Consider the following 25,778-nt stretch of genomic DNA (forward strand, 5'->3'; position numbering starts at 1 on the left):
GGTACAGGCGAATATAAGTACAATTATTATACATAGCAGTTGTGAACTTCTCCGCGAGCCTTCATTAACTGTGGACGACTCGCTCTTGCCTGAGCACCAGGTGTACCCAGGTAATTCCCACTAGGACGCTTGTCCTCATCTTACCTTGCCCACCGGGCACGTTACAGGTGAGGCACCTGCCGTCGGCTTCATTTTCTCTTCTGCGGCTAATTCTTTAACGGTTTTGGTGGGAAGCCGGTTACTAAACTCAAGTGAAGTGCGGGCTTCTCCCTCTGCTAGTGGTCCACCCCATCTAATTGAGAACTTCTTTAATCGCCCAGGTTTGGGCAATGTCTCTTCTCCAAAACAAGTATAGTAATAGGGGAAGTGAACACAGTTTTGTAGTACTCACAGAAGGTGGTCAGGCTTCAAACATCTTTTATTGCGCAGCAATGATGGAGTGGAACGGATTGCCTGCACATGTCAAAGCCTGTCCAGCATGAGTCAGTTCAGGAAGAGAGCTGAAAGGTACCTAATGAATGAAGCTAAGGAAAGGAAGGAGAGTGATTTCTTGTATAGCTAACATTCGTGTACTTATTATTGTGAGCTGATCATCTCTTTAATGTTAATGTAAATAACTCGGTTTACTTTGTTCCTAGTATATCTCCTTTTATTGTAAGTGTAAGTAAGTAAGTTTATTCAGGTACACATAGTTACATTGATTATCATGCATAGCAAAATAAGTGTAGTGAACCTAGGATACCCCCCCAAAAAAAAAAAAGTGACTTATTTCCAATGGGGTCCTTAAGTGATTTTCACAGTTGAGTTACTTAGCTGTTTTAACTTTTAATGTTTAAATAATGAGATATTACAAGGACCCCAATATAAATAAGTCACTTTGTCTGACTTTTTTGGGTTATCTAGGTTCTCTAGACATATGCTGTTATGTATGATAATCTATGTAACTGTATTTGTGTATACCTGAATAAACAGTTGTGTCGTCTGAAGGTTCAATATAGCTTAAGCTGTCAGTGGCCCTTATAAACCAAACGTAGAAAGCAGTGCTGTATACCACGTTGTGCAATCCTGTGTGTGGTGGTTGACAAGACCAAGGTTGGTGGTGGTTGACAAGACCAAGGTTGGTGGTGGTTGACAAGACCAAGGTTGGTGGTGGTTGACAAGACCAAGGTTGGTGGTGGTTGACAAGACCAAGGTTGGTGGTGGTTGACAAGACCAAGGTTGGTGGTGGTTGACAAGACCAAGGTTGGTGGTGGTTGACAAGACCAAGGTTGGTGTTGGTTGACAAGACCAAGGTTGGTGGTGGTTGACAAGACCAAGGTTGGTGTTGGTTGACAAGACCAAGGTTGGTGGTGGTTGACAAGACCAAGGTTGGTGGTGGTTGACAAGACCAAGGTTGGTGGTGGTTGACAAGACCAAGGTTGGTGGTGGTTGACAAGACCAAGGTTGGTGGTGGTTGACAAGACCAAGGTTGGTGGTGGTTGACAAGACCAAGGTTGGTGGTGGTTGACAAGACCAAGGATGGTGGTGGTTGACAAGACCAAGGTTGATGGTGGTTGACAAGACCAAGGTTGGTGGTGGTTGACAAGACCAAGGTTGGTGGTGGTTGACAAGACCAAGGTTGATGGTGGTTGACAAGACCAAGGTTGATGGTGGTTGACAAGACCAAGGTTGGTGGTGGTTGACAAGACCAAGGTTGGTGTTGGTTGACAAGACCAAGGTTGGTGGTGGTTGACAAGACCAAGGTTGATGGTGGTTGACAAGACCAAGGTTGGTGTTGGTTGACAAGACCAAGGTTGGTGGTGGTTGACAAGACCAAGGTTGGTGTTGGTTGACAAGACCAAGGTTGGTGGTGGTTGACAAGACCAAGGTTGGTGTTGGTTGACAAGACCAAGGTTGGTGTTGGTTGACAAGACCAAGGTTGGTGGTGGTTGACAAGACCAAGGTTGGTGGTGGTTGACAAGACCAAGGTTGGTGGTGGTTGACAAGACCAAGGTTGGTGGTGGTTGACAAGACCAAGGTTGGTGGTGGTTGACAAGACCAAGGTTGGTGGTGGTTGACAAGACCAAGGATGGTGGTGGTTGACAAGACCAAGGTTGATGGTGGTTGACAAGACCAAGGTTGGTGGTGGTTGACAAGACCAAGGTTGGTGGTGGTTGACAAGACCAAGGTTGATGGTGGTTGACAAGACCAAGGTTGATGGTGGTTGACAAGACCAAGGTTGGTGGTGGTTGACAAGACCAAGGTTGGTGTTGGTTGACAAGACCAAGGTTGGTGGTGGTTGACAAGACCAAGGTTGATGGTGGTTGACAAGACCAAGGTTGGTGTTGGTTGACAAGACCAAGGTTGGTGGTGGTTGACAAGACCAAGGTTGGTGTTGGTTGACAAGACCAAGGTTGGTGGTGGTTGACAAGACCAAGGTTGGTGTTGGTTGACAAGACCAAGGTTGGTGGTGGTTGACAAGACCAAGGTTGGTGTTGGTTGACAAGACCAAGGTTGGTGGTGGTTGACAAGACCAAGGTTGATGGTGGTTGACAAGACCAAGGTTGGTGGTGGTTGACAAGACCAAGGTTGGTGGTGGTTGACAAGACCAAGGTTGGTGGTGGTTGACAAGACCAAGGTTGGTGGTGGTTGACAAGACCAAGGTTGGTGGTGGTTGACAAGACCAAGGTTGGTGGTGGTTGACAAGACCAAGGATGGTGGTGGTTGACAAGACCAAGGTTGATGGTGGTTGACAAGACCAAGGTTGGTGGTGGTTGACAAGACCAAGGTTGGTGGTGGTTGACAAGACCAAGGTTGATGGTGGTTGACAAGACCAAGGTTGATGGTGGTTGACAAGACCAAGGTTGATGGTGGTTGACAAGACCAAGGTTGGTGGTGGTTGACAAGACCAAGGTTGGTGGTGGTTGACAAGACCAAGGTTGATGGTGGTTGACAAGACCAAGGTTGGTGGTGGTTGACAAGACCAAGGTTGATGGTGGTTGACAAGACCAAGGTTGGTGGTGGTTGACAAGACCAAGGTTGATGGTGGTTGACAAGACCAAGGTTGGTGGTGGTTGACAAGACCAAGGTTGGTGGTGGTTGACAAGACCAAGGTTGGTGGTGGTTGACAAGACCAAGGTTGGTGTTGGTTGACAAGACCAAGGTTGGTGGTGGTTGACAAGACCAAGGTTGGTGGTGGTTGACAAGACCAAAGTTGGTGGTGGTTGACAAGACCAAGGTTGGTGGTTGACAAGACCAAGGTTGGTGGTGGTTGACAAGACCAAGGTTGGTGGCGGTTGACAAGACCAAGGTTGGTGGTGGTTGACAAGACCAAGGTTGGTGGTGGTTGACAAGACCATGGTTGGTGGTGGTTGACAAGACCAAGGTTGGTGGTGGTTGACAAGACCAAGGTTGGTGGTGGTTGACAAGACCAAGGTTGGTGGTTGACAAGACCAAGGTTGGTGGTTGACAAGACCAAGGTTGGTGGTGGTTGACAAGACCAAGGTTGGTGGTAGTTGACAAGACCAAGGTTGGTGTTGGTTGACAAGACCAAGGTTGGTGGTGGTTGACAAGACCAAGGTTGGTGTTGGTTGACAAGACCAAGGTTGGTGGTGGTTGACAAGACCAAGGATGGTGGTGGTTGAGAAGACCAAGGTTGGTGGTGGTTGACAAGACCAAGGTTGGTGGTGGTTGACAAGACCAAGGTTGGTGGTGGTTGACAAGACCAAGGTTGGTGGTGGTTGACAAGACCAAGGTTGGTGGTGGTTGACAAGACCAAGGTTGGTGGTGGTTGACAAGACCAAGGTTGGTGGTGGTTGACAAGACCAAGGTTGGTGTTGGTTGACAAGACCAAGGTTGGTGGTGGTTGACAAGACCAAGGTTGGTGGTGGTTGACGACCAAGGTTGGTGGTGGTTGACAAGACCAAGGTTGGTGGTGGTTGACAAGACCAAGGTTGGTGGTGGTTGACAAGACCAAGGTTGGTGGTGGTTGACAAGACCAAGGTTGGTGGTGGTTGACAAGACCAAGGTTGGTGGTGGTTGACAAGACCAAGGCTGGTGTTGGTTGACAAGACCAAGGTTGGTGTTGGTTGACAAGACCAAGGTTGGTGGTGGTTGACAAGACCAAGGTTGGTGTTGGTTGACAAGACCAAGGTTGGTGTTGGTTGACAAGTCCAAGGTTGGTGGTTGTTGACAAGACCAAGGTTGGTGGTGGTTGACAAGACCACGGTTGGTGGTTGTTGACAAGACCAAGGTTGGTGGTGGTTGACAAGACCAAGGTTGGTGGTGGTTGACAAGACCAAGGTTGGTGTTGGTTGACAAGACCAAGGTTGGTGGTGGTTGACAAGACCAAGGTTGGTGGTTGACAAGACCAAGGTTGGTGGTTGACAAGACCAAGGTTGGTGGTGGTTGACAAGACCAAGGTTGGTGGTGGTTGACAAGACCAAGGTTGGTGGTGGTTGACAAGACCAAGGTTGGTGGTGGTTGACAAGACCAAGGATGGTGGTGGTTGACAAGACCAAGGTTGATGGTGGTTGACAAGACCAAGGTTGGTGGTGGTTGACAAGACCAAGGTTGGTGGTGGTTGACAAGACCAAGGTTGATGGTGGTTGACAAGACCAAGGTTGATGGTGGTTGACAAGACCAAGGTTGGTGGTGGTTGACAAGACCAAGGTTGGTGTTGGTTGACAAGACCAAGGTTGGTGGTGGTTGACAAGACCAAGGTTGATGGTGGTTGACAAGACCAAGGTTGGTGTTGGTTGACAAGACCAAGGTTGGTGGTGGTTGACAAGACCAAGGTTGGTGTTGGTTGACAAGACCAAGGTTGGTGGTGGTTGACAAGACCAAGGTTGGTGTTGGTTGACAAGACCAAGGTTGGTGTTGGTTGACAAGACCAAGGTTGGTGGTGGTTGACAAGACCAAGGTTGGTGGTGGTTGACAAGACCAAGGTTGGTGGTGGTTGACAAGACCAAGGTTGGTGGTGGTTGACAAGACCAAGGTTGGTGGTGGTTGACAAGACCAAGGTTGGTGGTGGTTGACAAGACCAAGGATGGTGGTGGTTGACAAGACCAAGGTTGATGGTGGTTGACAAGACCAAGGTTGGTGGTGGTTGACAAGACCAAGGTTGGTGGTGGTTGACAAGACCAAGGTTGATGGTGGTTGACAAGACCAAGGTTGATGGTGGTTGACAAGACCAAGGTTGGTGGTGGTTGACAAGACCAAGGTTGGTGTTGGTTGACAAGACCAAGGTTGGTGGTGGTTGACAAGACCAAGGTTGATGGTGGTTGACAAGACCAAGGTTGGTGTTGGTTGACAAGACCAAGGTTGGTGGTGGTTGACAAGACCAAGGTTGGTGTTGGTTGACAAGACCAAGGTTGGTGGTGGTTGACAAGACCAAGGTTGGTGTTGGTTGACAAGACCAAGGTTGGTGGTGGTTGACAAGACCAAGGTTGGTGTTGGTTGACAAGACCAAGGTTGGTGGTGGTTGACAAGACCAAGGTTGATGGTGGTTGACAAGACCAAGGTTGGTGGTGGTTGACAAGACCAAGGTTGGTGGTGGTTGACAAGACCAAGGTTGGTGGTGGTTGACAAGACCAAGGTTGGTGGTGGTTGACAAGACCAAGGTTGGTGGTGGTTGACAAGACCAAGGTTGGTGGTGGTTGACAAGACCAAGGATGGTGGTGGTTGACAAGACCAAGGTTGATGGTGGTTGACAAGACCAAGGTTGGTGGTGGTTGACAAGACCAAGGTTGGTGGTGGTTGACAAGACCAAGGTTGATGGTGGTTGACAAGACCAAGGTTGATGGTGGTTGACAAGACCAAGGTTGATGGTGGTTGATAAGACCAAGGTTGGTGGTGGTTGACAAGACCAAGGTTGGTGGTGGTTGACAAGACCAAGGTTGATGGTGGTTGACAAGACCAAGGTTGGTGGTGGTTGACAAGACCAAGGTTGATGGTGGTTGACAAGACCAAGGTTGGTGGTGGTTGACAAGACCAAGGTTGATGGTGGTTGACAAGACCAAGGTTGGTGGTGGTTGACAAGACCAAGGTTGGTGGTGGTTGACAAGACCAAGGTTGGTGGTGGTTGACAAGACCAAGGTTGGTGTTGGTTGACAAGACCAAGGTTGGTGGTGGTTGACAAGACCAAGGTTGGTGGTGGTTGACAAGACCAAGGTTGGTGGTGGTTGACAAGACCAAGGTTGATGGTGGTTGACAAGACCAAGGTTGGTGGTGGTTGACAAGACCAAGGTTGGTGGTGGTTGACAAGACCAAGGTTGGTGGTGGTTGACAAGACCAAGGTTGGTGGTGGTTGACAAGACCATGGTTGGTGGTGGTTGACAAGACCAAGGTTGGTGGTGGTTGACAAGACCAAGGTTGGTGGTGGTTGACAAGACGACCAAGGTTGGTGGTTGACAAGACCAAGGTTGGTGGTTGACAAGACCAAGGTTGGTGGTGGTTGACAAGACCAAGGTTGGTGGTAGTTGACAAGACCAAGGTTGGTGTTGGTTGACAAGACCAAGGTTGGTGTTGGTTGACAAGACCAAGGTTGGTGGTGGTTGACAAGACCAAGGATGGTGGTGGTTGAGAAGACCAAGGTTGGTGGTGGTTGACAAGACCAAGGTTGGTGGTGGTTGACAAGACCAAGGTTGGTGGTGGTTGACAAGACCAAGGTTGGTGGTGGTTGACAAGACCAAGGTTGGTGGTGGTTGACAAGACCAAGGTTGGTGGTGGTTGACAAGACCAAGGTTGGTGGTGGTTGACAAGACCAAGGTTGGTGTTGGTTGACAAGACCAAGGTTGGTGGTGGTTGACAAGACCAAGGTTGGTGGTGGTTGACGACCAAGGTTGGTGGTGGTTGACAAGACCAAGGTTGGTGGTGGTTGACAAGACCAAGGTTGGTGGTGGTTGACAAGACCAAGGTTGGTGGTGGTTGACAAGACCAAGGTTGGTGGTGGTTGACAAGACCAAGGTTGGTGGTGGTTGACAAGACCAAGGCTGGTGTTGGTTGACAAGACCAAGGTTGGTGTTGGTTGACAAGACCAAGGTTGGTGGTGGTTGACAAGACCAAGGTTGGTGTTGGTTGACAAGACCAAGGTTGGTGTTGGTTGACAAGTCCAAGGTTGGTGGTTGTTGACAAGACCAAGGTTGGTGGTGGTTGACAAGACCACGGTTGGTGGTTGTTGACAAGACCAAGGTTGGTGGTGGTTGACAAGACCAAGGTTGGTGGTGGTTGACAAGACCAAGGTTGGTGTTGGTTGACAAGACCAAGGTTGGTGGTTGTTGACAAGACCAAGGTTGGTGGTTGTTGACAAGACCAAGGTTGGTGGTTGTTGACAAGACCAAGGTTGGTGGTTGTTGACAAGACCAAGGTTGGTGTTGGTTGACAAGACCAAGGTTGGTGTTGGTTGACAAGACCAAGGTTGGTGGTGGTTGACAAGACCAAGGTTGGTGGTGGTTGACAAGACCAAGGTTGGTGGTGGTTGACAAGACCAAGGTCAGAGTAACTTATTTCTATTGGGGGCCTGGGACACCAGTGGAGGTAATTATGTTTAATACCAGGAAGAGGGGTAGCACCAATTTCTGCAGTCAAAGAGTGCTTCATGAACATTAAAGCACACAAGCTTTAACTAATAGAATACATGTATTCAGTTTTCTTGTATTCATTGTAATTCACCTAATAACCATATTTACAATTTTGCACTGTTATTGCCTTATTAATCTTAAGTTAGTCTTAAGTTTGCCTGAAATGCTCTGCATATGAAGGGGCTTTTGGCATTTCCACTGAATTGTTATACTCCTTTGTACAAACATGTATCATGCTGAAATAAAAATTATTATTATTATTATTATTATTATTATTATTATTATTATTAGGATAACTCAGTGTAGTCAAGCAGTATGATTTATTTCCACGTGGTATCCATACTTGAAAACCATGAGCTTAAATCAGACAATTTCCCAGTTTTTGTGTGAATATAAAAATAATAATTGTGGCATGCAAAGAGTACATACCCTTTATTCGGCGCATGTACACACCCTCATTGAAAGGCTATCTCCCCCAACCAGCAAACCAGGTGCTAAGGGTTGACGATGGGGCTCCATTGTTCGATCAGTACCCAGGTTCCTGCCAATGAGATGGTTTTGGCTATCGCAGAGGTGTTGTGGGTACCACGCACCTGTCTGCCCTTGTCATTCCCATTCTAGAGCTGGTTGAAGCACGGTCTGCTCTCTGGTGGCTTTTATTCTGTCTTGCTTACCGTGGAGTGCACAGATACCTATTGTTGTACGTAGTGTATATAGTGTACATACATAATTCTGTTCTTACTTGTTGAAGGATAATATAAGTCAAAAGTTTTTCTGCTGTGTTTATTTTGCTCCCTTTACACCCAGGATAACAGCCCTCTGAATTCATGGGTTGTAATAATAACAAATGATCAGTGTATCTCTCTTATCTAGTCCCAATCAGTTGCACAGTATTTTGCCTCATCAAACTCATCTCATCATTATAACAAATTGAAATATGTACCAATATGTAGAGTACTTTAATTTGATATTTTTTTTACAGTATAGTATTCAGCACACTAATTTATTCAGCTTTCTTGTAATAGATGTCAGCAAAATGCATAAACAAAGAGAAACAAGGCTCCTGTGGATTGCCAGGCACAGAATACTGTTTCTCTTCTCCTCTTGGCTACATCAATATTACAGCTTGTGCTGCTGGCCTTCACTCACTCCAGCTTGATGGCAGCATAAATGATGAAAATTTTTCACCTAATGAAAGGTATTCTATTTGTATATATACTGTATTAATTTATGTCTTCTTTATCTAAGTATTACCTCTGCATACATTCAGTGCTGTATTACATTTTTTAGTTTAATATCTTTATTATGCAACCCTTACCCATCTTGTGGGCAGTAGTCAAAGGATTACAGAGGTACATAATAGGTCTAGGGACTTATTTGTTTAGCGCATAGTTGTGATTTTGATAATACTGCATACAATAGAGTAAATGTCTTACAAGTCTAAAATATTTACTTTAGCGATAACTAGTACCTTTGATGAGCTTCGAGAGTCTTACTACTCTCAGAACATAAATCAAGGATAAAAGTGCATTTTTAAGACAGAAGCTTGCAGGCAGCCTTGCCCAAACATTATCACAGAGCCTCCTTACTGGGTAATTATTTTTGTGTTCTAATAACACTTCTTCCATATTTGCCTTACTTGCCTTTTCCAGAATGTACCAGTAGATGGAACCATCATATCTAACTTCTTGCATTTCCCTCCAATAAACTGTTGTTGACCATCATAAAGTATTTCTTATATACTCTTTGTTATCCCTTCCATCTCCTGATATCATTGGTTTACTCTGTCTTGTCCTGGGCAGAGTACCACTGTGTAAAAAAACTGCCTGCTATTAGTATTCAAGTGTTGAGCAAAAGGTATCTATTCAGTGAAGAACAAAAAGGCACCATACTGTGATTGGAACAATACACATAACCCACACATAGGAGAGAGTAACTAGCGACGACTTTTCAGTGACTATTATTACTACAATTACTATTGCCTCCCTTCACCCTTCACTCCCCTTTCTATCTCTGGTCCCACTAAAACTACTCTCTCTACTAGTACTGCTGCTACTAGTACTACTACTAGTAGTACTGCTACTAGTACTACTACTACTAGTACTACTGCTACTAGTGCTACTAGTACTGCTAGTACTAGTACTACTACTACTAGTACTACTACTACTACTTCCACTTCTACTACCAGCCTTTCCACTACCACTACTACTTTTCTTTTCTCTCTTGGTCCCATTCCTGTCCAGCTCGCCTATGTATACTGGCTTCCTCTCTCTTTTGTGTTAGTGTGACTTTGTAAATGGTACAAGTTGGACTGAAATGTCATCGTTAGCGTGTCTCCTATGCGCAAGTTATTTGTGTATCTGTACAGTGCTGTGCATCTGGTAATAATGAAACAAAATCATTAAATCATGTCTGTACTGCATTTGATGCAAGCTTATTTTGCCCTTCTCTCCTTAGTTTTTTGACATATTACTATACTGTATATCTGTTTTGTTATCTGTTAATGGTTCTGAGGCTCATCATCCTGGTATCTAGTTTCTGATCAGGCCTTCAGAGTAAAGATAAATGCCATCTTACAGGTTAATAAGACTTACTAGTAATAGTTTGCTTTTTTAATGGTTTTAATATTTATTTTCTTTAGTATTTTATTGCAATTTAATCATATGCATGTCATTATTGTTTATATTTTGTTGTGTATCACTTTTTTTTTAAATACGTACTGTATAATCACTTTACTTGATTTGTTTTTACATACTAGTTAGTTATTTTTCTATAGTAATTCATAATAAACTTAATTTTTTGTTTATTTCACAATATTGTGTACTTTACACTAATTAATAAATGGAGAGAGGGAAAATATTTTTTAGACTGTTTCATGATAAATATTCTTTTTGTAAAGAACACTGCTCTTCCAGAACTGAGGTACAGCTACTCACAGATGACTTGAAAACTCAGTCACAAGTGATAAAGCAATGTCATAAGTGGCTTCAGACATACTTTAAGAACCCTAAACTTTTAACCAAAGAGTCAAGACCAGATATATGCTGCTTCAAGCTCGCAAACCTTGGTGAGTTTTTTGTTTCAAGGAGTAGTTTGCATGGAAAAAAAAATGGTGTCTATAATGTATTTATTTTTAATATTTTTTCAGTATTATATGCATAACTAATTACACTGCATAAATCTTATACAGCTTGCATTCAGCTCTTGAGAACAATATTTAAAAAAAAAATAAAATCTTTAGGAATAAGGAACAGGAAGAAATCTACAACATGGAGCAAATATGGAGGTCTTGCTGAAATAACCTCATTGGAATACACCCTTCAAGGGTGTTAATTTCCATGGTGAAGGGCTCTTAATCCAAGTAATTAGAGGTTCCTTTTCATGAGACTAAATTCAAATGCCCATACCATTCCTTTCTTTTGGCCTAAATTACACATCCATTTCCCATTCATCGATATTTGCTATGGCTTATAGCTTGACCTATGACAAATAAACCCCCTCATGTTGCCTTGATGCTAGTGAGGGGGCTCTTGATGTAGGGAACTGGATTTACCCTCTTCATAGATTGAGCCTGTATATGTACTTCCTATTCCCCAGGTGCTATATGACCCCTACGTTTTTAGTGCTTCCCATGATTAAAACAAAATGTGACAAATGGGCTTTACTTTGTGCTGTCGCTGCTAATGCTAACACTGCAACTGATACTGCCCTCACTATCACTTGAACTTCCGATATATACATCTCCACTGCTGATATTGTCATTGTTGACATTGCTGCTGTGGCTATTCTTTGGAAACAGTTTTTTTTGTACTGCCTTTAATGCAGACTGTTGATTCTTTGGCTGCCTCTGATTTTCTGTATTCCCTTCAACTCCATTCTTTCTATATAGATACATTTGCCCAATTTAAGGTTTAAGATAAATTGGTACATGAAGTCTGAGGATGATTTGAAGTACAGTAGAACCCCCATATCCACTGATTTGGTATCCATGGTTTCAGTTATCCACAGTTTACTTTGGCCCAAAAATACCTCTTAATTTTGCATAATAGTGATAAGATAAGATTTCGTTCGGATTTTTAACCCCAGGGGGTTAGCCACCCAGGATAACCCAAGAAAGTCAGTGCGTCATCGAGGACTGTCTAACTTATTTCCATTGGGGTCCTTAATCTTGTCCCCCAGGATGCGACCCACACCAGTCGACTAACACCCAGGTACCTATTTGCTGCTAGGTGAACAGGACAACAGGTGTAAGGAAACGTGTCGAAATGTTTCTACCCGCCGGGAATCGAACCCGGGCCCTCCGTGTGTGAAGCGGGAGCTTTAGCCACCAGGCCACTGGGCCACCAAAGCAGTTCTTCAAAGCCTAAGAGAAGTCCTGAAGTGCTTCCCATCAATGAAAAAGTGATAATTCTCCACTTACTGTGCATAATTTATCAATTAAACTTTATAATAGGGTTTGCTACTATCCACATTTCAGTATCTGCAGCAGGTCCCTGGAACATATCCCCCACAGATATGGGGGGTCCTGCTGTATATTTAAGTTTTGTTTTGCAACTTTTTTTTTTTGCAGGATTCCTTGGTCAAGTTTGGAAGACTCTTGCAGATACTGTTGGCCCAGGAGAAGTCATCACTTATGGGGCTCTAGCTGCTAGGATAAACAATCCAGGTGAGTAATAGTTTTAGTTTGCACACGTATGCGACAATTTTTCTATATATCTGTCATTCTTCTTTCTTTCAACACACCGGCCGTATCCCACCGAGGCGGGGTGGCCCAAAAGGAAAAACGAAAGTTTCTCCTTTTACATTTAGTAAAATTTGGTAGGGTATATAAAAGAAGAAAATTAAAAGTGAATACAGGAAAGAGTAAGGTTATGAGGATAACAAAAAGATTAGGTGATGAAAGATTGGATATCAGATTGGAGGGAGAGAGTACGGAGGAGGTCAATGTATTCAGATATTTGGGAGTAGATGTGTCAGCGGATGGGTCTATGAAAGATGAGGTGAATCATAGAATTGATGAGGGGAAAAGGGTGAGCAGTGCACTTAGGAGTCTGTGGAGACAAAGAACTTTGTCCTTGGAGGCAAAGAGGGGAATGTATGAGAGTATAGTTTTACCAACGCTCTTATATGGGTGTGAAGCATGGGTGATGAATGTTGCAGCAAGGAGAAGGCAGGAGGCAGTGGAGATGTCATGTCTGAGGGCAATGTGTGGTGTGAATATAATGCAGAGAATTCGTAGTTTGGAAGTTAGGAGGAGGAGGTGCGGGATTGCCAAAACTGTTGTCCAGAGGGCTGAGGAAGGGTTGTTGAGGTAGTTCGGACATGTAGAGAGAATGGAGCGAAACAGAATGACTTCAAGAGTGTATCAGTCTGTAGTGGAAGGAAGGCGGGGTAGGGGATGGCCTAGAAAAGGTTGGAGGGAGGGGGTAAAGGAGGTTTTGTGTGCAAGGGGCTTGGACTTCCAGCGGGCATGCATGAGCGTGTTTGATAGGAGTGGATGGAGACAAATGGTTGTTAATACTTGACGTGCTGTTGAAGTGTGAGCAAAGTAATATTCATGAAGGGATTCAGGGAAACCAGCAGGCCGGACTTGAGTCCTGGAGATGGGAAGTACAGTGCCTGCACTCTGAAGGAGGGGTATTAATGTTGCAGTTTAAGGTTGGAGGTCAAAATTTCGGCCAACTTTTTATTTTTCAACCAAGTTTTTTTTATTTTTGGTGTATGTTTAGAGGTTCATATGTAGAAGAATGTGACAAAGTTTCAGTATGATTGGCCAACAAACAACAGAGAAAAAAATATTTAATGACTTTTCATGTATGGCAGCAAGAATGACAAAATGGCACTACGAGTGGCACTTCCGACAATCCCAACCGTTAGAATACGTCTGACACGAATTTTGGATGCACATGTTTCATCTAATATATCTTATTATCATGGAAAAAAAAAATACATTTGATAGACTTTTTGACATTCACCAAAATATCTGCCTTTTACCTCCCACAAAATAAAAAATATTTGATATATTCCAAAAAAAGAAGCACCAAATAGTCAAACACAGTTTGTTTTATATTGTCTGTGAAAATCATTTCAATACAATCATTAATAATGGTGTAGGTCAGCGAAATAAGTGAAAAAGTTACTTCCGAGATATAGGCCTGGAACGCCGGCCGGCCCGCCGTCTCAATTTTTTTTTTTTCAGGAAAATCGCGTTTGTTTCAGTGGTTTTCTAAGTAAACTGATGTTCTAGTGCAGTTATCCTCTTCAAAATACCGTTTTCTATCACTCACAGACCAAACAATACAACAAGGAGACGAGGAGTAACTCATTTATATCGAAATATTGCTGGTGGACTCTCGCCATATTATGGCCTATTTTATTCAGTCTAGAGTATATAACATGTTTGTTTGTTATTTTATAGTGTTTATTATATCATATTAGATCAATTCTGATAGATAAATAAGCCGTATAGTTGATATATAAGCTGATATAAGCGTAATAATGAAGTGATTTCACCTGGCACCATCTGGAGGGGGAGTACTGCCGAGTGTTTTTAGATGGCTCCCGATTGGCTGGCACTCTACTGATAAGCTCCACCTACTCTTATATGATGCCAAATAATCAATTATTATATTAGAAAGAATAATGCAAAGAAAAAGCGATAAAAAACAAGGAAAAATTTCCAAAAAATACATGGGTTGAGAACAGACGCGCTACCTACATCGCCGTTACTATACCTGATATAAATGACTATAATTTCTTGTAGAAATGTCTTAGAACACTGATTCTTGTACCATTGTGTTGCCAAAGAGTTATTCATATAGAAAAATAGCTTAACTCAATTTCCATAATTTTTCGATTTTTTCTTGAGAGCGCGCTGAAAATTTCCCACCCGTCCTTAAAAACTGTAGTGTAAAGCACCCTTCTGGCAAGACAGTGATGGAGTGAATGATGGTGAAAGTTTTTCTTTTTCAGGCCACCCTGCCTTGATGGGAATCGGCCAGTGTGCTAATAAAAAAAAAATATATATATATATATATATACAGGAGAAGGGGTTACTAGCCCCTTGCTCCTGGCATTTTAGTCGCCTCTTAAAACACGCATGGCTTACGGAGGAAGAATTCTGATCCACTTCCCCATGGAGATAAGAGGAAATAGACAAGAACAAGAACTAGAAAGAAAATAGAAGAAAACCCAGAGAGGTATGTATATATATGCTTGTACATGTATGTGCAGTGTGACCTAAGTGTAAGTAGTAGCAGCAAGACGTACCTGAAATCTTGCATGTTTATGAAACAGAAAAAAAGACACCAGCAATCCTACCATCATGTAAAACAATTACAGACTTTCGTTTTACACTCACTTGGCAGGACGATAGTACCTCCCTGGGTGGTTGCTGTCTACCAACCTACTACCTAGGATCTCTGTCATTATGGTATATATATTATTCATCTTTAAGAGGGGTTTACCTTTGGATTTTAAATTACTATTGTTACAATGTTATTATTACAAGTCTGTTTTATTCATGGTGTAGCACTAAATTCATAGGAGTCATTTAGTGCCTGCTAATGAGAGGTAATTAGGTTTAATTCAGGGTAGGGGAGGAGTAGCTTCAATTCCACAGATCAGGAGTCCTTCACCAGTATCAAGGAGCCCTTCTGTTGAAGGGTTTTGATACTAGTGTTCTTTCTGATGCTTTGTTTTTGGAAAATATTTTAAGTACAATGAAGCACTGTAACTCCATTAATGAAAAATCCATAAATTTTCTGTTCTGTTCTGCTTCTTAGGGTTTTAACATGTGAAATACTTAGGCTCTGATCCACCAGGAGGCCTGGTCACAGACCGGGCTGCGGGGGCGTTGACCCCCGGAACTCTCTCCAGGTAAACTCCAGGCCTTCACCATATTTAAATATGCTCTAATGATAAGTTGGCATATGAGGCTTCAGCTGATAGAGCAAGATAGATTTACTAAGAGGGTGTGTAAATCTGGAATAGACAGAAGGTGATTTAGAGGACATTCCAGAAAGGGTAGAAGGGAGGGCATGAAGGAGGTTTTGAGAATTAAGAGCTTGAGTATCCAGTAGGCATAGGAGAGGATGTTAGATTGGAGTGAGCAATCATGTGGTTTTTGCATTCAGTATGCTGTGAGTGTGAGCAAGATAATGTCTTATAAAGAGATTCCAGGGAAAACAGCTATATGTATTTGAGTTCTGGAGGTGGGTAGTACAGTGTCTGTGCTTGAAAGATAGGTGGGTGATCATTGATGGAAAATGTGTTTTTCTTTGAGTCACACCTACCTTGGTGGGAAATGACTGATGTGTTAAAAATGGGATACTATTGTGTTTGCTCTTTTAGTTGCTATATACAGTACTGATAAGTGTGATTGTAAGTAGTGGTTATTGATAATAAAGGTTGTAACAGATTTTTATAGACAATTACAATAATGTTATATCAACATATATAAACATTTATTTAAAATTAAGAGACGATAAATAGTGTAATTAGTTTATATGGATATGCAGGCGTTGTAATTAAATCATGAACATTCTCGTTGTTAATTTCGGGGTGGGTCACAAAGTATTTAGGTACACACACATTACAGGAATGGCAATGGTTGATAGGACATCTACCTAAAATAACATTTTGATAAATTCTAATCTCTTGCCCTTTGTCTCTATTCCTCATCAGGTGCAGTAAGGGCTGTTGGCTCGGCCATGCGCAAAAACCAAAATGGAATAATTGTCCCCTGCCACCGAGTTGTCCGCTCCAATGGCATGGGTCTGTATCATAGAGGGAGTCGACAGAAAATTAAATTATGGCTGTTAAAGCACGAAGGTATTGATAAATTCACTTAGGGAAGTGTTAACAATGTAATCACATTAGCTGCATAATTTACTGAGATATATTTCATTAGTTAGTCTGAGGCTGCATCAGCCAGTAGCAAGAGACTGTATCTTACATGGGTAGGAAGTTAAATTATGGATATCAGGAGGCCCCTGAACTTAAAAAAAAAAAAAAAAATTGTGTTCCTTGGTTTTTCAGAGTATAAAAATATGTTCATACACCAGCTCTTGAGCTGTAAAATTTTAATTGGTTGCTAAGTTTCTTACTTGTAATGGGTTGCTTGTAAGTTGGGAGCCTCCTGTATTTTTTTTTCTTTAGAAAAAATTAGAAAGATGAATATTTTAGTTGATATTAAAATACTTCCTTGCACCATGCTCTTTGATTCAACAGTATTCACTTATTCAGAGGTTAATATCAACATATTGTAAAATATGAATGTAGGAAGATTTCAGAATAATGTAATGTCTAGTTGGAAATAATATAAGGGAATTAATGTCTAGGTTGAAAGTTTTTTATTGCATGGCTATATATAGTTCATATAATGTATGTATATTTTTATACATATAACCTAGAAACCATTTTCTTATTAAATACAATGTGATGATAGTTTTAATGTTAGGCATGAATGGAGATAATTAGTTTTTAATGGACATGCTGTTGGAGTATGAGCAAGGTAACATTTATGAAGAGATTCAGGGAAGCCAGTTTGCTGAACTTGAGCCTTGGAGATGGGAAGGAGAGTGCCCGCACTCTGAAGGATGGGTGATGTTGCACTCGGAGGGTAATTTGAATTATGATGCCAGCACACTTCTGACAATAATAGTGGTTGAATGAATAATAGCAACTGTGCCCTTCTTCGGGTCACCCTGCTGTGGCAGCAAATGGGCAAGGTAAAAAATAGAAAAGGTGTTTAGCAGTCTTCCACCGAAATAGTTTGACCCAAAAACGAGGAAGCTCATTCACTTAGCCATTAACATTACTTTGCTCACACTCCAAGGTAAGTCATATAAACCACTAGCCTCTACTCACTCTGATCTGACAGGTTCACATGAACCTGTTAGATGTTCAAACCTGTAGCACTCAAAATCTTACCCCCTCCTGTCAACCCTTCCTGGGACAATCACCAATCCTTTTAACCCCAAGATTAATGCCTTGAACACACTACCTATCTTCTCTTTCCCCCATCCGCTTGTTCATTGGTTCACATCCTCTTTCATATACACGTCTGCCTAGATTTTTGTTGTTACTCTCATTGTGTTGCTCTTTCCTATGTTCACTTTTAATTTTCTTTTACATTCCCTCCAAATTTCATGCACCATCCTTTGCAGCATCTATTCAGAATCTCTCAAAAAGAACCGTGTCTTCAGTAAGAGAGTATGTAACTGTGACAACTTCCACTTTGTATCTAATTTGTTACCCTTGAATCACATCTTTCCTGGACCCCCTTGCATTTACCTTTGCAACCCCATCTATAAATGTTTAACCACAGTGACATCACACATCTGTAAGGCCTACTTTTACTGCCTATTTCATACACTTGCCACATCTGTCACATTGATTTCCTCTCCAATCCTATCATAGGTCTTGTCTAACTCCATAAATGCAACAAAATTTTTTACCTTTAACCCGTAAACGGTTCAAACGTATACACATATATACGTTCACTACCCCAGTGCCCCGAATATTTTGAAAAATAAAAAAAATTATTTTTTAATGAAAATAAAGAGCACATTTTTCTAAGTATTATAGGATTAAAATAAAAAAAAATAGGGTCAGTACTTACTGAAATATGAGGCTGCAAAGTTGGCACTTAATGCTCACCTGACGGCAACATAGAGTCCTGCCGCTTGCAGAAGTGTTGCCAATATACCATTTTTTCTCATTTTATTATTATTTTATATAATTTTTGTTATGCATTATAGCTACAAGCACAGTATAGCACGTTGGATTTTTTAGGTTATCCTAGGTAATTTACACTATGTATAATTGTATTTGTGTGTATCTGTGAGACAGAGATAGACAGATAGACAGACCCTAAACTTGGGGTTAACATCACTTTCCTCTTAAAAGGGGAGTGTTAATATGACATTACATCAGTGAATCCTTGGTGTTTGCCCCACTGTTTGCTCTTGCTGGCACTCCCACAAGGTACTAAGTGGTCCCAAATTTTTTTAATATGGTGCACATGGAGTGTTAAGATCCATTCTATGCTGACCAGGCATCTCAGGCCAATCGTGCCAAATTTGGAGGCAGGAAAAATAAAACGTATATTTATGTTGGGGCACTAGCGGTAAGAACGTATATATACGTTTGGACCGTTTACGGGTCAAGTATTGTTCACTTATATGATTCAATGTAGGCACTTGATTTATACATCTCTACCCTTCCTAAAACCTTTTTTCTCTGCAATCTAATTTATCTTACCCTTAATATTTCCAGTAATTCTACCATATACTTTCCGTAGTATAATGATGGGCTTATTCTATAAATCTTACCCTTATTCCATCTATATTTTATACAAAGGAACTATGCATGCTCTCTACCATCTTGAAGTACCTTCTTCTTTTATGCTGTTTTTGCTGTAAAAATAAGACATGCTTTCATGCATATATTAAGTAACACTACTCCAAAACTATATTCCCATCTGCTCTTAACATTTGTTTTAATCCCATGTATCTGAGCTGCTTGACCCCTTTTCATTCTTATAATTCGTGAATTCAAGCACTTGTGCCCTGTAATTTCATTCCATATTTTTTTTTTTTTTCAACAAGTCGGCCGTCTCCCACCAAGTTATTTTTTCAATATTTAATATTCACAAAAAGCATTAAATTCCTTTAGAATAGATGACTAGCCGATTGATTCAGTGTGGCCACTTTTTTTCCTCTCTCCACCCACCAAAGTAATGTGGTGTGCAGCTCTAGAGACATGCTCAACTTCCAGGCCACAGCCACTCTGGTGAGAGAAGTCCAAACCAGTTGGGACCAAGGCATCAGTAATTAATTTCCTGATATGTGAAGGTATAAGTATCTTTCTTTACTCGAGGGCAGAATCCCACCCAGTGCACCTAAGAATGTCAGTATTATTTTTATGTATGAGGAAGTGTTTAGCATGCACAAGTCATATATCATTATTATACTGTTTAGGGAAAAGTGGTAAACCTGTATGGGTCATATATCACCTTGGAAATGAGAGGCAGTCAGGTTCAATCTAAGGAAGGAGAGAAGAGGCTCAATTCTTTGGACAGCACTGTGTGACCCTTGTGGGTTTAGCATTTAGTTATGATAGAGTCCCTTTATTGTTAAGGAAACTCCCTCAATGAGTGAACATCCGTATTATTTGGATAATGGGGTTAGTTCTGAACCTGTAGGGGGTCATACAAAACCTAGAGCAATGAGAGGCAATTAAGTATGATCCAAGGAAGAGATGGGTATGTCCAATATCTTTGATAGAGAGCCCCATCCCCCTCACTGGCATCTAGAAACCTTCAAAGTGATCAATAATGATAATGTACAATAATGGTATACAATACCTACAAGATGAAATTAAGACACATGGAACATCTGGATATCTTTATTGTAGACGTTTTGCCATCTAGTGGCTTTATCAATATAAGTTCTAGGACGTAATATGAAGACAGTAGACCTACAGTGGAAGCTCAGTTTTCGTGATTAATCCGTTTGAAAAAGTCTGACGAAAACCAAATCGTACGAAAACTGAAGCAATATTTCCCATAAGAAATAATGTCAATCTAATCAATCCGTTCCAGACCCCCAAAAATATTAACAAAAAATACATTTTATGGAGAACTATAGTTTTACATATAGAAAACAATGAATAAATATGACTAATAAAATGGATAACTGAACATTTAACATCACCTTTACCTTTATCAAAGACACTCGTTGGCATATGGAAGATGGTGAAGAGGGGAGAGGGAGGAGGAGAGGTTATTGTTTGGAAAGGGAATTCCCATCCATAAGGAATTCAGGTATCGAGGCCCTATCTGGGGTTATTTCCCTTCTTTGTCTTCTACTGGCACTAGGACCAGCTTGAGTCACTGGACCCCTGTTGCACAAAAAGTCTGTCCAGAGAGGTCTGTTTCTGGCATCTCTTTAAGATTTGTCTAAAATGGGACAAGGCATTGTCATTGAACATGCTGTAGACACGACTTGCAACAGCTTTGTTATGGTGATATTTCTCCACAAACTTTTGCAACTCATTCCACTTTGCACACATGTCCTTAATCACTGAAGAAGGCACATTCTCCCCTCTCTCTTCCTCCTTCTGCTGTATAATCCTCCGGGTTTAGCGCTTCCCCCTTGATTATAATAATAATAATCTTCCTCCTTCTCTGAAGCAATTTCCTCAGCTGTGATCTGTTGCTGTTCCAGTTGAAGGTCTTGCAGCTCTTCAGTGGTTAGCTCTTCCCTGTGGTCGTCCACCAACTCTTCCACATCCAACCCCATGGACTTCCCCAAAGACACAATAGATTCCACAACAGGCATAGAGTTGTCAGGGTCTGCCTCAACCCCTTCAAAATCACGAACGCATGGGATGCTTTGTGTGGGCGCTCGATACCAGGAAATGAGTGGCCGAGTCACGCGGGCAGGCAGACGAGTTTGGTATGGGCCATTTTCAACTGTACAAAAACCGAGTGGATGTACGAAAACTGGGACAATTTCAATGAAAAATGTCGTCGAAAACCAAATCGTACAAAAACTAGGGCATACAAAAATTGACGTTCCACTGTATATACAAAAGATGAGGTAATCAATTCCTCACCCTTGGAGCTGGTGTGAAAAGCATTATGTCCTAGAAATTGTATTGATAAAGCCACTGGCTGGTGAAACATCTGCAATAGAGATACCCAGATGTTGTACATGTCTTAATTTCATCAATAATGATAATATTACATCAGCAAGTTGTTTTGCCCTCATGGAAAGTGATCTTAAAGGAAATTAGACTTCAACTTGAGCTATAATTTGTCTAGTATTGTTAAAAATAGGAATCTGTTAATTCTTGGTTGGCAAGGTGTTCCAAGAGTGCTAGCTGGTAAATTCATTTATTGTACTATTCTTTACTTGTCTTCTTTACCAATGATGTAATACTAGGTAGGATACAAGAATATTATAAAAAAGATTTGTATTTAAATATACAGTATACAAGTTCTAAATTCAAAATATATGGTAATGCTGATAATTGTCTTTTTTCCTTTAACCAAAATTTTTAAAATATTAACAGCACCAACTACAAAAAATTAAAATCTTACTCAATAAATACTTTATACACTAAGTAAATATATGCTCTCTCAATTGCCACAAAAAGATGGCATTGCTGAGATCAATGCCTCAATTCAAAAATAAGAAAATGTAATAAATTCCTACTTATATAAATGCAATAAATTTTTCAGTTTTCATCTGTACTCTTGACATGGAATATGATTTTGCTTACAATAAAAAATGCAGATATCACAGTCAAATGTATGTGCAAATACAGTTAACATTTTGACAACAACAACAACAAAAAAATATCTAAGTCAATAAAAATAACTTGCACAAATGTGTACAAGCTGTATGTATTTACTGCACATGTATATATATTTTAAACACCTTACAAAGCAGACTAATGGATTTTTCTTTAGCTGGTATTCTGTGAATTTATGGCTAAAATCTGTGGTTAGTTCCACAGATTTCATTTTGTATTTTTGTCTTCGTATTGATTTTGAATATTTAACAAATATCTATGTTATAGCCAGTCTTACCACAAAATTTATTTATGGATAACTGGAGCATTTGTAATAATACTAAAAAAAAGTTTGACAGTATACCAACAAAAAAAAGAAGTTTAGCATGTCATTCTACAATGTGAAAGACATACACACCTGTGTAACTCAGATTTAATTAGCCCTGCTCTCTTATTCATGGTAATAACAGCTATAATCTATATTTTTCATAACATTTTTTCATAACACAGTTTCAACAGACCACAGTATTTTAAACCTTTACCCAATATGCAGGCTACCATTCCCTCAAACCATAAACTGTTAAAAACCTTTATCCCAGTAATCTCAACATCTAGACCATATATTTCTTCACTTATTTACAACAGACCACAGTATTTTAAACTTTTACCCAAGATGCAGGCTACCACTTCCTCAAATCATACAAATTTAAAACCTTCATTAGTTGCAAACACACTTACCCAACTTACACAGAACTCTGGATGACAAGCTATTTATTATGTGTTACAAGAGGACAACAGATTCAGTTATACATCTACTTGTATCTGTATTATGATGATGTATCAAATCTTAGTTCCTTGAAGAGGTGGCAGCCTTGCAGAGAATTTTTCCAAGACATTTCAACTGCTGTCATGTGCTAAAAGACATCTGAAACAGATGTGGAAGAATTCCGAATGTGTGTATATTTAAACCTCAAATTGCCTATCCTAACAATTAATGTGACATCATTCTTAATATATATACATATACTATCATAAAAATAAAAAAAATTCTACTTTATAATGGAATATTCACATTGATACCTTGGTTTAACAGAGTAATAGTGGAGTAGGGGTGGCCACTTAAAAGAAAATCTGTTGCACTGAAGTGCCCGGTGCAGCATCAATGGATTATAGGACATGAATAAATGCCCAATGCAGTGGACTTGGTCCACTGCATTGATGTTACTGCTGGACATACTAAGAAGAGTCTATTATAGTAAACTAAAGCAAATTATGGTACCTGAAAATCAGTTAAAAGTATGGTAATTTTTCTTTATCTTTTCTAGTGGATAGATGAGCATACAGTATATTCCTGTGTTGTCAAATGGTGACTTAAGAGTAACTTTTATTCTGAGTCAGCACATGATGAAAGTTTGCCATGTTTCTACAAATGTCAGACACCACTTGCTTTGCTGCACCATACTCGTACACCCGAACCACTGAGATGCCCAACTCCACCTTAAGTTCAGGTTTCTGTTTAGCACTCAAATTCACATACTTTTTGGTACCATCACTTGCTTTAGTGGCCATTGTTAACTGCTTTATATTATAATAAAGTAATGCTAATCATTGTAAATCCAGATTAAACTGAAGACTGAATGACGTTAGAATGTGAGTATGTGTGCATACAATACACTGATACCAGTGGCCCTGTTTATCTAGAAACAATGAAAACAGATAGGTACTGGATGCACCCCATTACCTGCAATGAAGTGAAATTGGTCTGTTTCATCACTGGCAACTACTTGACACACTCTTGCAGTAGACTCACTGAGCCTTTGTCCACTTAATCCACAGCTATTGCATAGGGGTCCATCTTACCAAAGTTTTACTGTATGTACCATATATATGTAACAATTTGGCCATCAAGAAATCACATTTTACTACAATTAGGAGCAGTGCTGTATGACCCTTGTAGGTTTAGCACTTACTGTAATAGAAATTAGTTCATGAAAATTCAATACAATGTAACAGCAAATGCTAAGAAAAGGCTTTAATTAAAAGATTAAAGATTAAGGCATATGAAGTGGAAAACATGTTTTACAGACAATCCTTTGATGGAAGACAGAAGCATACATGTGCACTACGGTGAGTATCCACAATGGGTGCATTTGGGTTTCTGACAGCAGCAAAAATAAGCAATGATACCAGGGATAATAAAACATGGAAGTAGCAATATGCAACAGATCCACGTGCAGCAAGATGGACTCTTCTTTATTTTGCCTCTCTGAAATATAAAATATTAAAACAATTTAGTAAAATTTTTAATGTTATGAATTTCACTGTAATATTTCAGAGCTTTTATGGATTCTGTTTTAAAATACTGAGGTCCCTTAGATATACAATTATAGTACATATTTATAGTTTAACCTATTTATAACTTATTACTTTTGATACACAAAAAGGGTTTTCTATGCTGTGGTGGATATGAAAACTTCCTCAAATACACTTAGGAGAAGGGTAATACAGAATACTACCATAAAATGCTAAGTTCTGCTTTCCACTCAATAACCAGTGATTACCTGCAAGCCTATCTCATTTCCAATGGCAAATGATTAGATCCCACTGACAGAGCATAAGCAGATTCAACGACACCAATAAGCATCCCAACAAGAGCCAGACCCAAAAATGACTATTATGACTGGGACATGTGGACTAACTTTTGACAGAAGTTATTGAACCTATGTGCAAAATCTTGTGACTGTTCCAAATCACAGCATGACATTCAATCTAAAGTGAAGGAGGGCATCAATGACCCCCATCCTTCACAGGGGTAACTGCCTCAATCTTTATTTTTATTTTTTTTTCCAACAAACCAGCTGTATCTCACTGAGGCAGGGTGACCTAAGAAGAAAAACTTTTTTTTTTTTTTAAATTTAGCAATGCATACAAGAAGAGGGGTTACTAGCTCCTTGCTCCCAGCATTTTAATCAGCTCTTACGACATGCATAGCTTAGGAAGGAAGAATTCTGTTCCACTGCTGTAAATCATTACTGTACAAAAAAGGCCTTGATACCATGAAAGCATTTAGGAATTAATAAACATGTATATAGGGCCACTCTTGAAAGTCTACATTACAAATTTATGGGAAAATGATAAACCTATAGGGTTAATGCATCAGGATAATAAAGAAATTCCTTAGCATTTAAGTCACTGGTAACAATGTGGCAAAATCTTCCTCAGAACTATACTTATTGACTACTACCATAAAATTCAGTATATATCTGCCTGTCATGGCGACACCCTGAAACGATGAAATCAGCTTAGTGGGATATGAAAAAGTATGACTTTCAGTTTTACCAAATGTAATTTTGGTGAATCCCGTTGGATTTCAATGGAGACTGTAAAAATGAAATTTTAGAATTCTGGATCTATATTTAACAGTTAACCATGCAGTAACAAATATGAACAGTTTAAAGGTTAACAAATTTAGAAAGATATTTAAAGAAATGTGTCTGAATCTGACTGCCACCCATTCCCAAGTGTTGTATGAACCTATGCTTTACCTCTTCCCCAGCAATGTAACACAGTAATCTGCAACACAAAATGAGCCAAGGTCTTTTAAAAATATAAAATATACGGAAAGTACTCTGTGGTAAGTGTTTGCAATTTCTGAATTTACTGGGAACTCTAGGAACATATCCCACTGCAAATTTGTAGGTATAGTCTGCAGATTATGAATATACGTATTGAATATATAAGAGATGTAACGATTGTGAAACATATAATTAATAACTAAATATAGATTAAATTTAGCCCAAGCACTCTGATATTAATTCTATGTAAATCCTCTCCAAAAAGAAACAATAAATTTAAGACTGACTGAAGATAGTCATCAAAATAATGCAACACTTTTAAAAATACCTTTAGTGCTAA

At 40.3% G+C, this 25,778-nt stretch overlaps 2 protein-coding genes across 11 annotated transcripts in view; one reads left to right on the top strand and one right to left on the bottom strand.

Annotated features, from left to right (window-relative positions):
* On the top strand, window positions 1-21,599 carry agt (O-6-alkylguanine-DNA alkyltransferase). 9 transcript variants are annotated; one of them, XM_053771544.2, is made up of 6 exons: window positions 1-110; window positions 8,585-8,757; window positions 10,475-10,626; window positions 12,130-12,225; window positions 16,245-16,391; window positions 20,792-21,599. In XM_053771544.2, exons 2-6 carry the CDS (start codon window positions 8,585-8,587, stop codon window positions 20,887-20,889), a joined length of 666 nt encoding a protein of 221 aa, XP_053627519.1. In that variant the 5' UTR covers window positions 1-110; the 3' UTR covers window positions 20,890-21,599. The 9 variants fall into 9 exon arrangements, with proteins under 9 accessions (XP_053627519.1, XP_069959053.1, XP_069959060.1 ...); XM_070102952.1 differs by lacking the exon at window positions 1-110 and adding an exon at window positions 981-1,092 and having other exon boundaries at window positions 19,301-21,599; XM_070102959.1 differs by lacking the exon at window positions 1-110 and adding an exon at window positions 981-1,092 and having other exon boundaries at window positions 19,341-21,599.
* The window catches only part of LOC138855182 (uncharacterized), a 22,309-nt gene continuing 13,428 nt past the window's right edge, over window positions 16,898-25,778 (bottom strand). For both annotated transcript variants that reach the window (XM_070102985.1, XM_070102991.1), the window contains exon 4: window positions 16,898-24,129. In XM_070102985.1, coding sequence (XP_069959086.1) covers window positions 23,986-24,129 — 144 coding nt within the window. In that variant the 3' untranslated portion in view covers window positions 16,898-23,985. The remainder of the gene's footprint in view (window positions 24,130-25,778) is intronic.

Source organism: Cherax quadricarinatus, chromosome 5 (assembly GCF_038502225.1).
Source record: "Cherax quadricarinatus isolate ZL_2023a chromosome 5, ASM3850222v1, whole genome shotgun sequence".
Classification (NCBI taxonomy): domain Eukaryota; kingdom Metazoa; phylum Arthropoda; class Malacostraca; order Decapoda; family Parastacidae; genus Cherax; species Cherax quadricarinatus.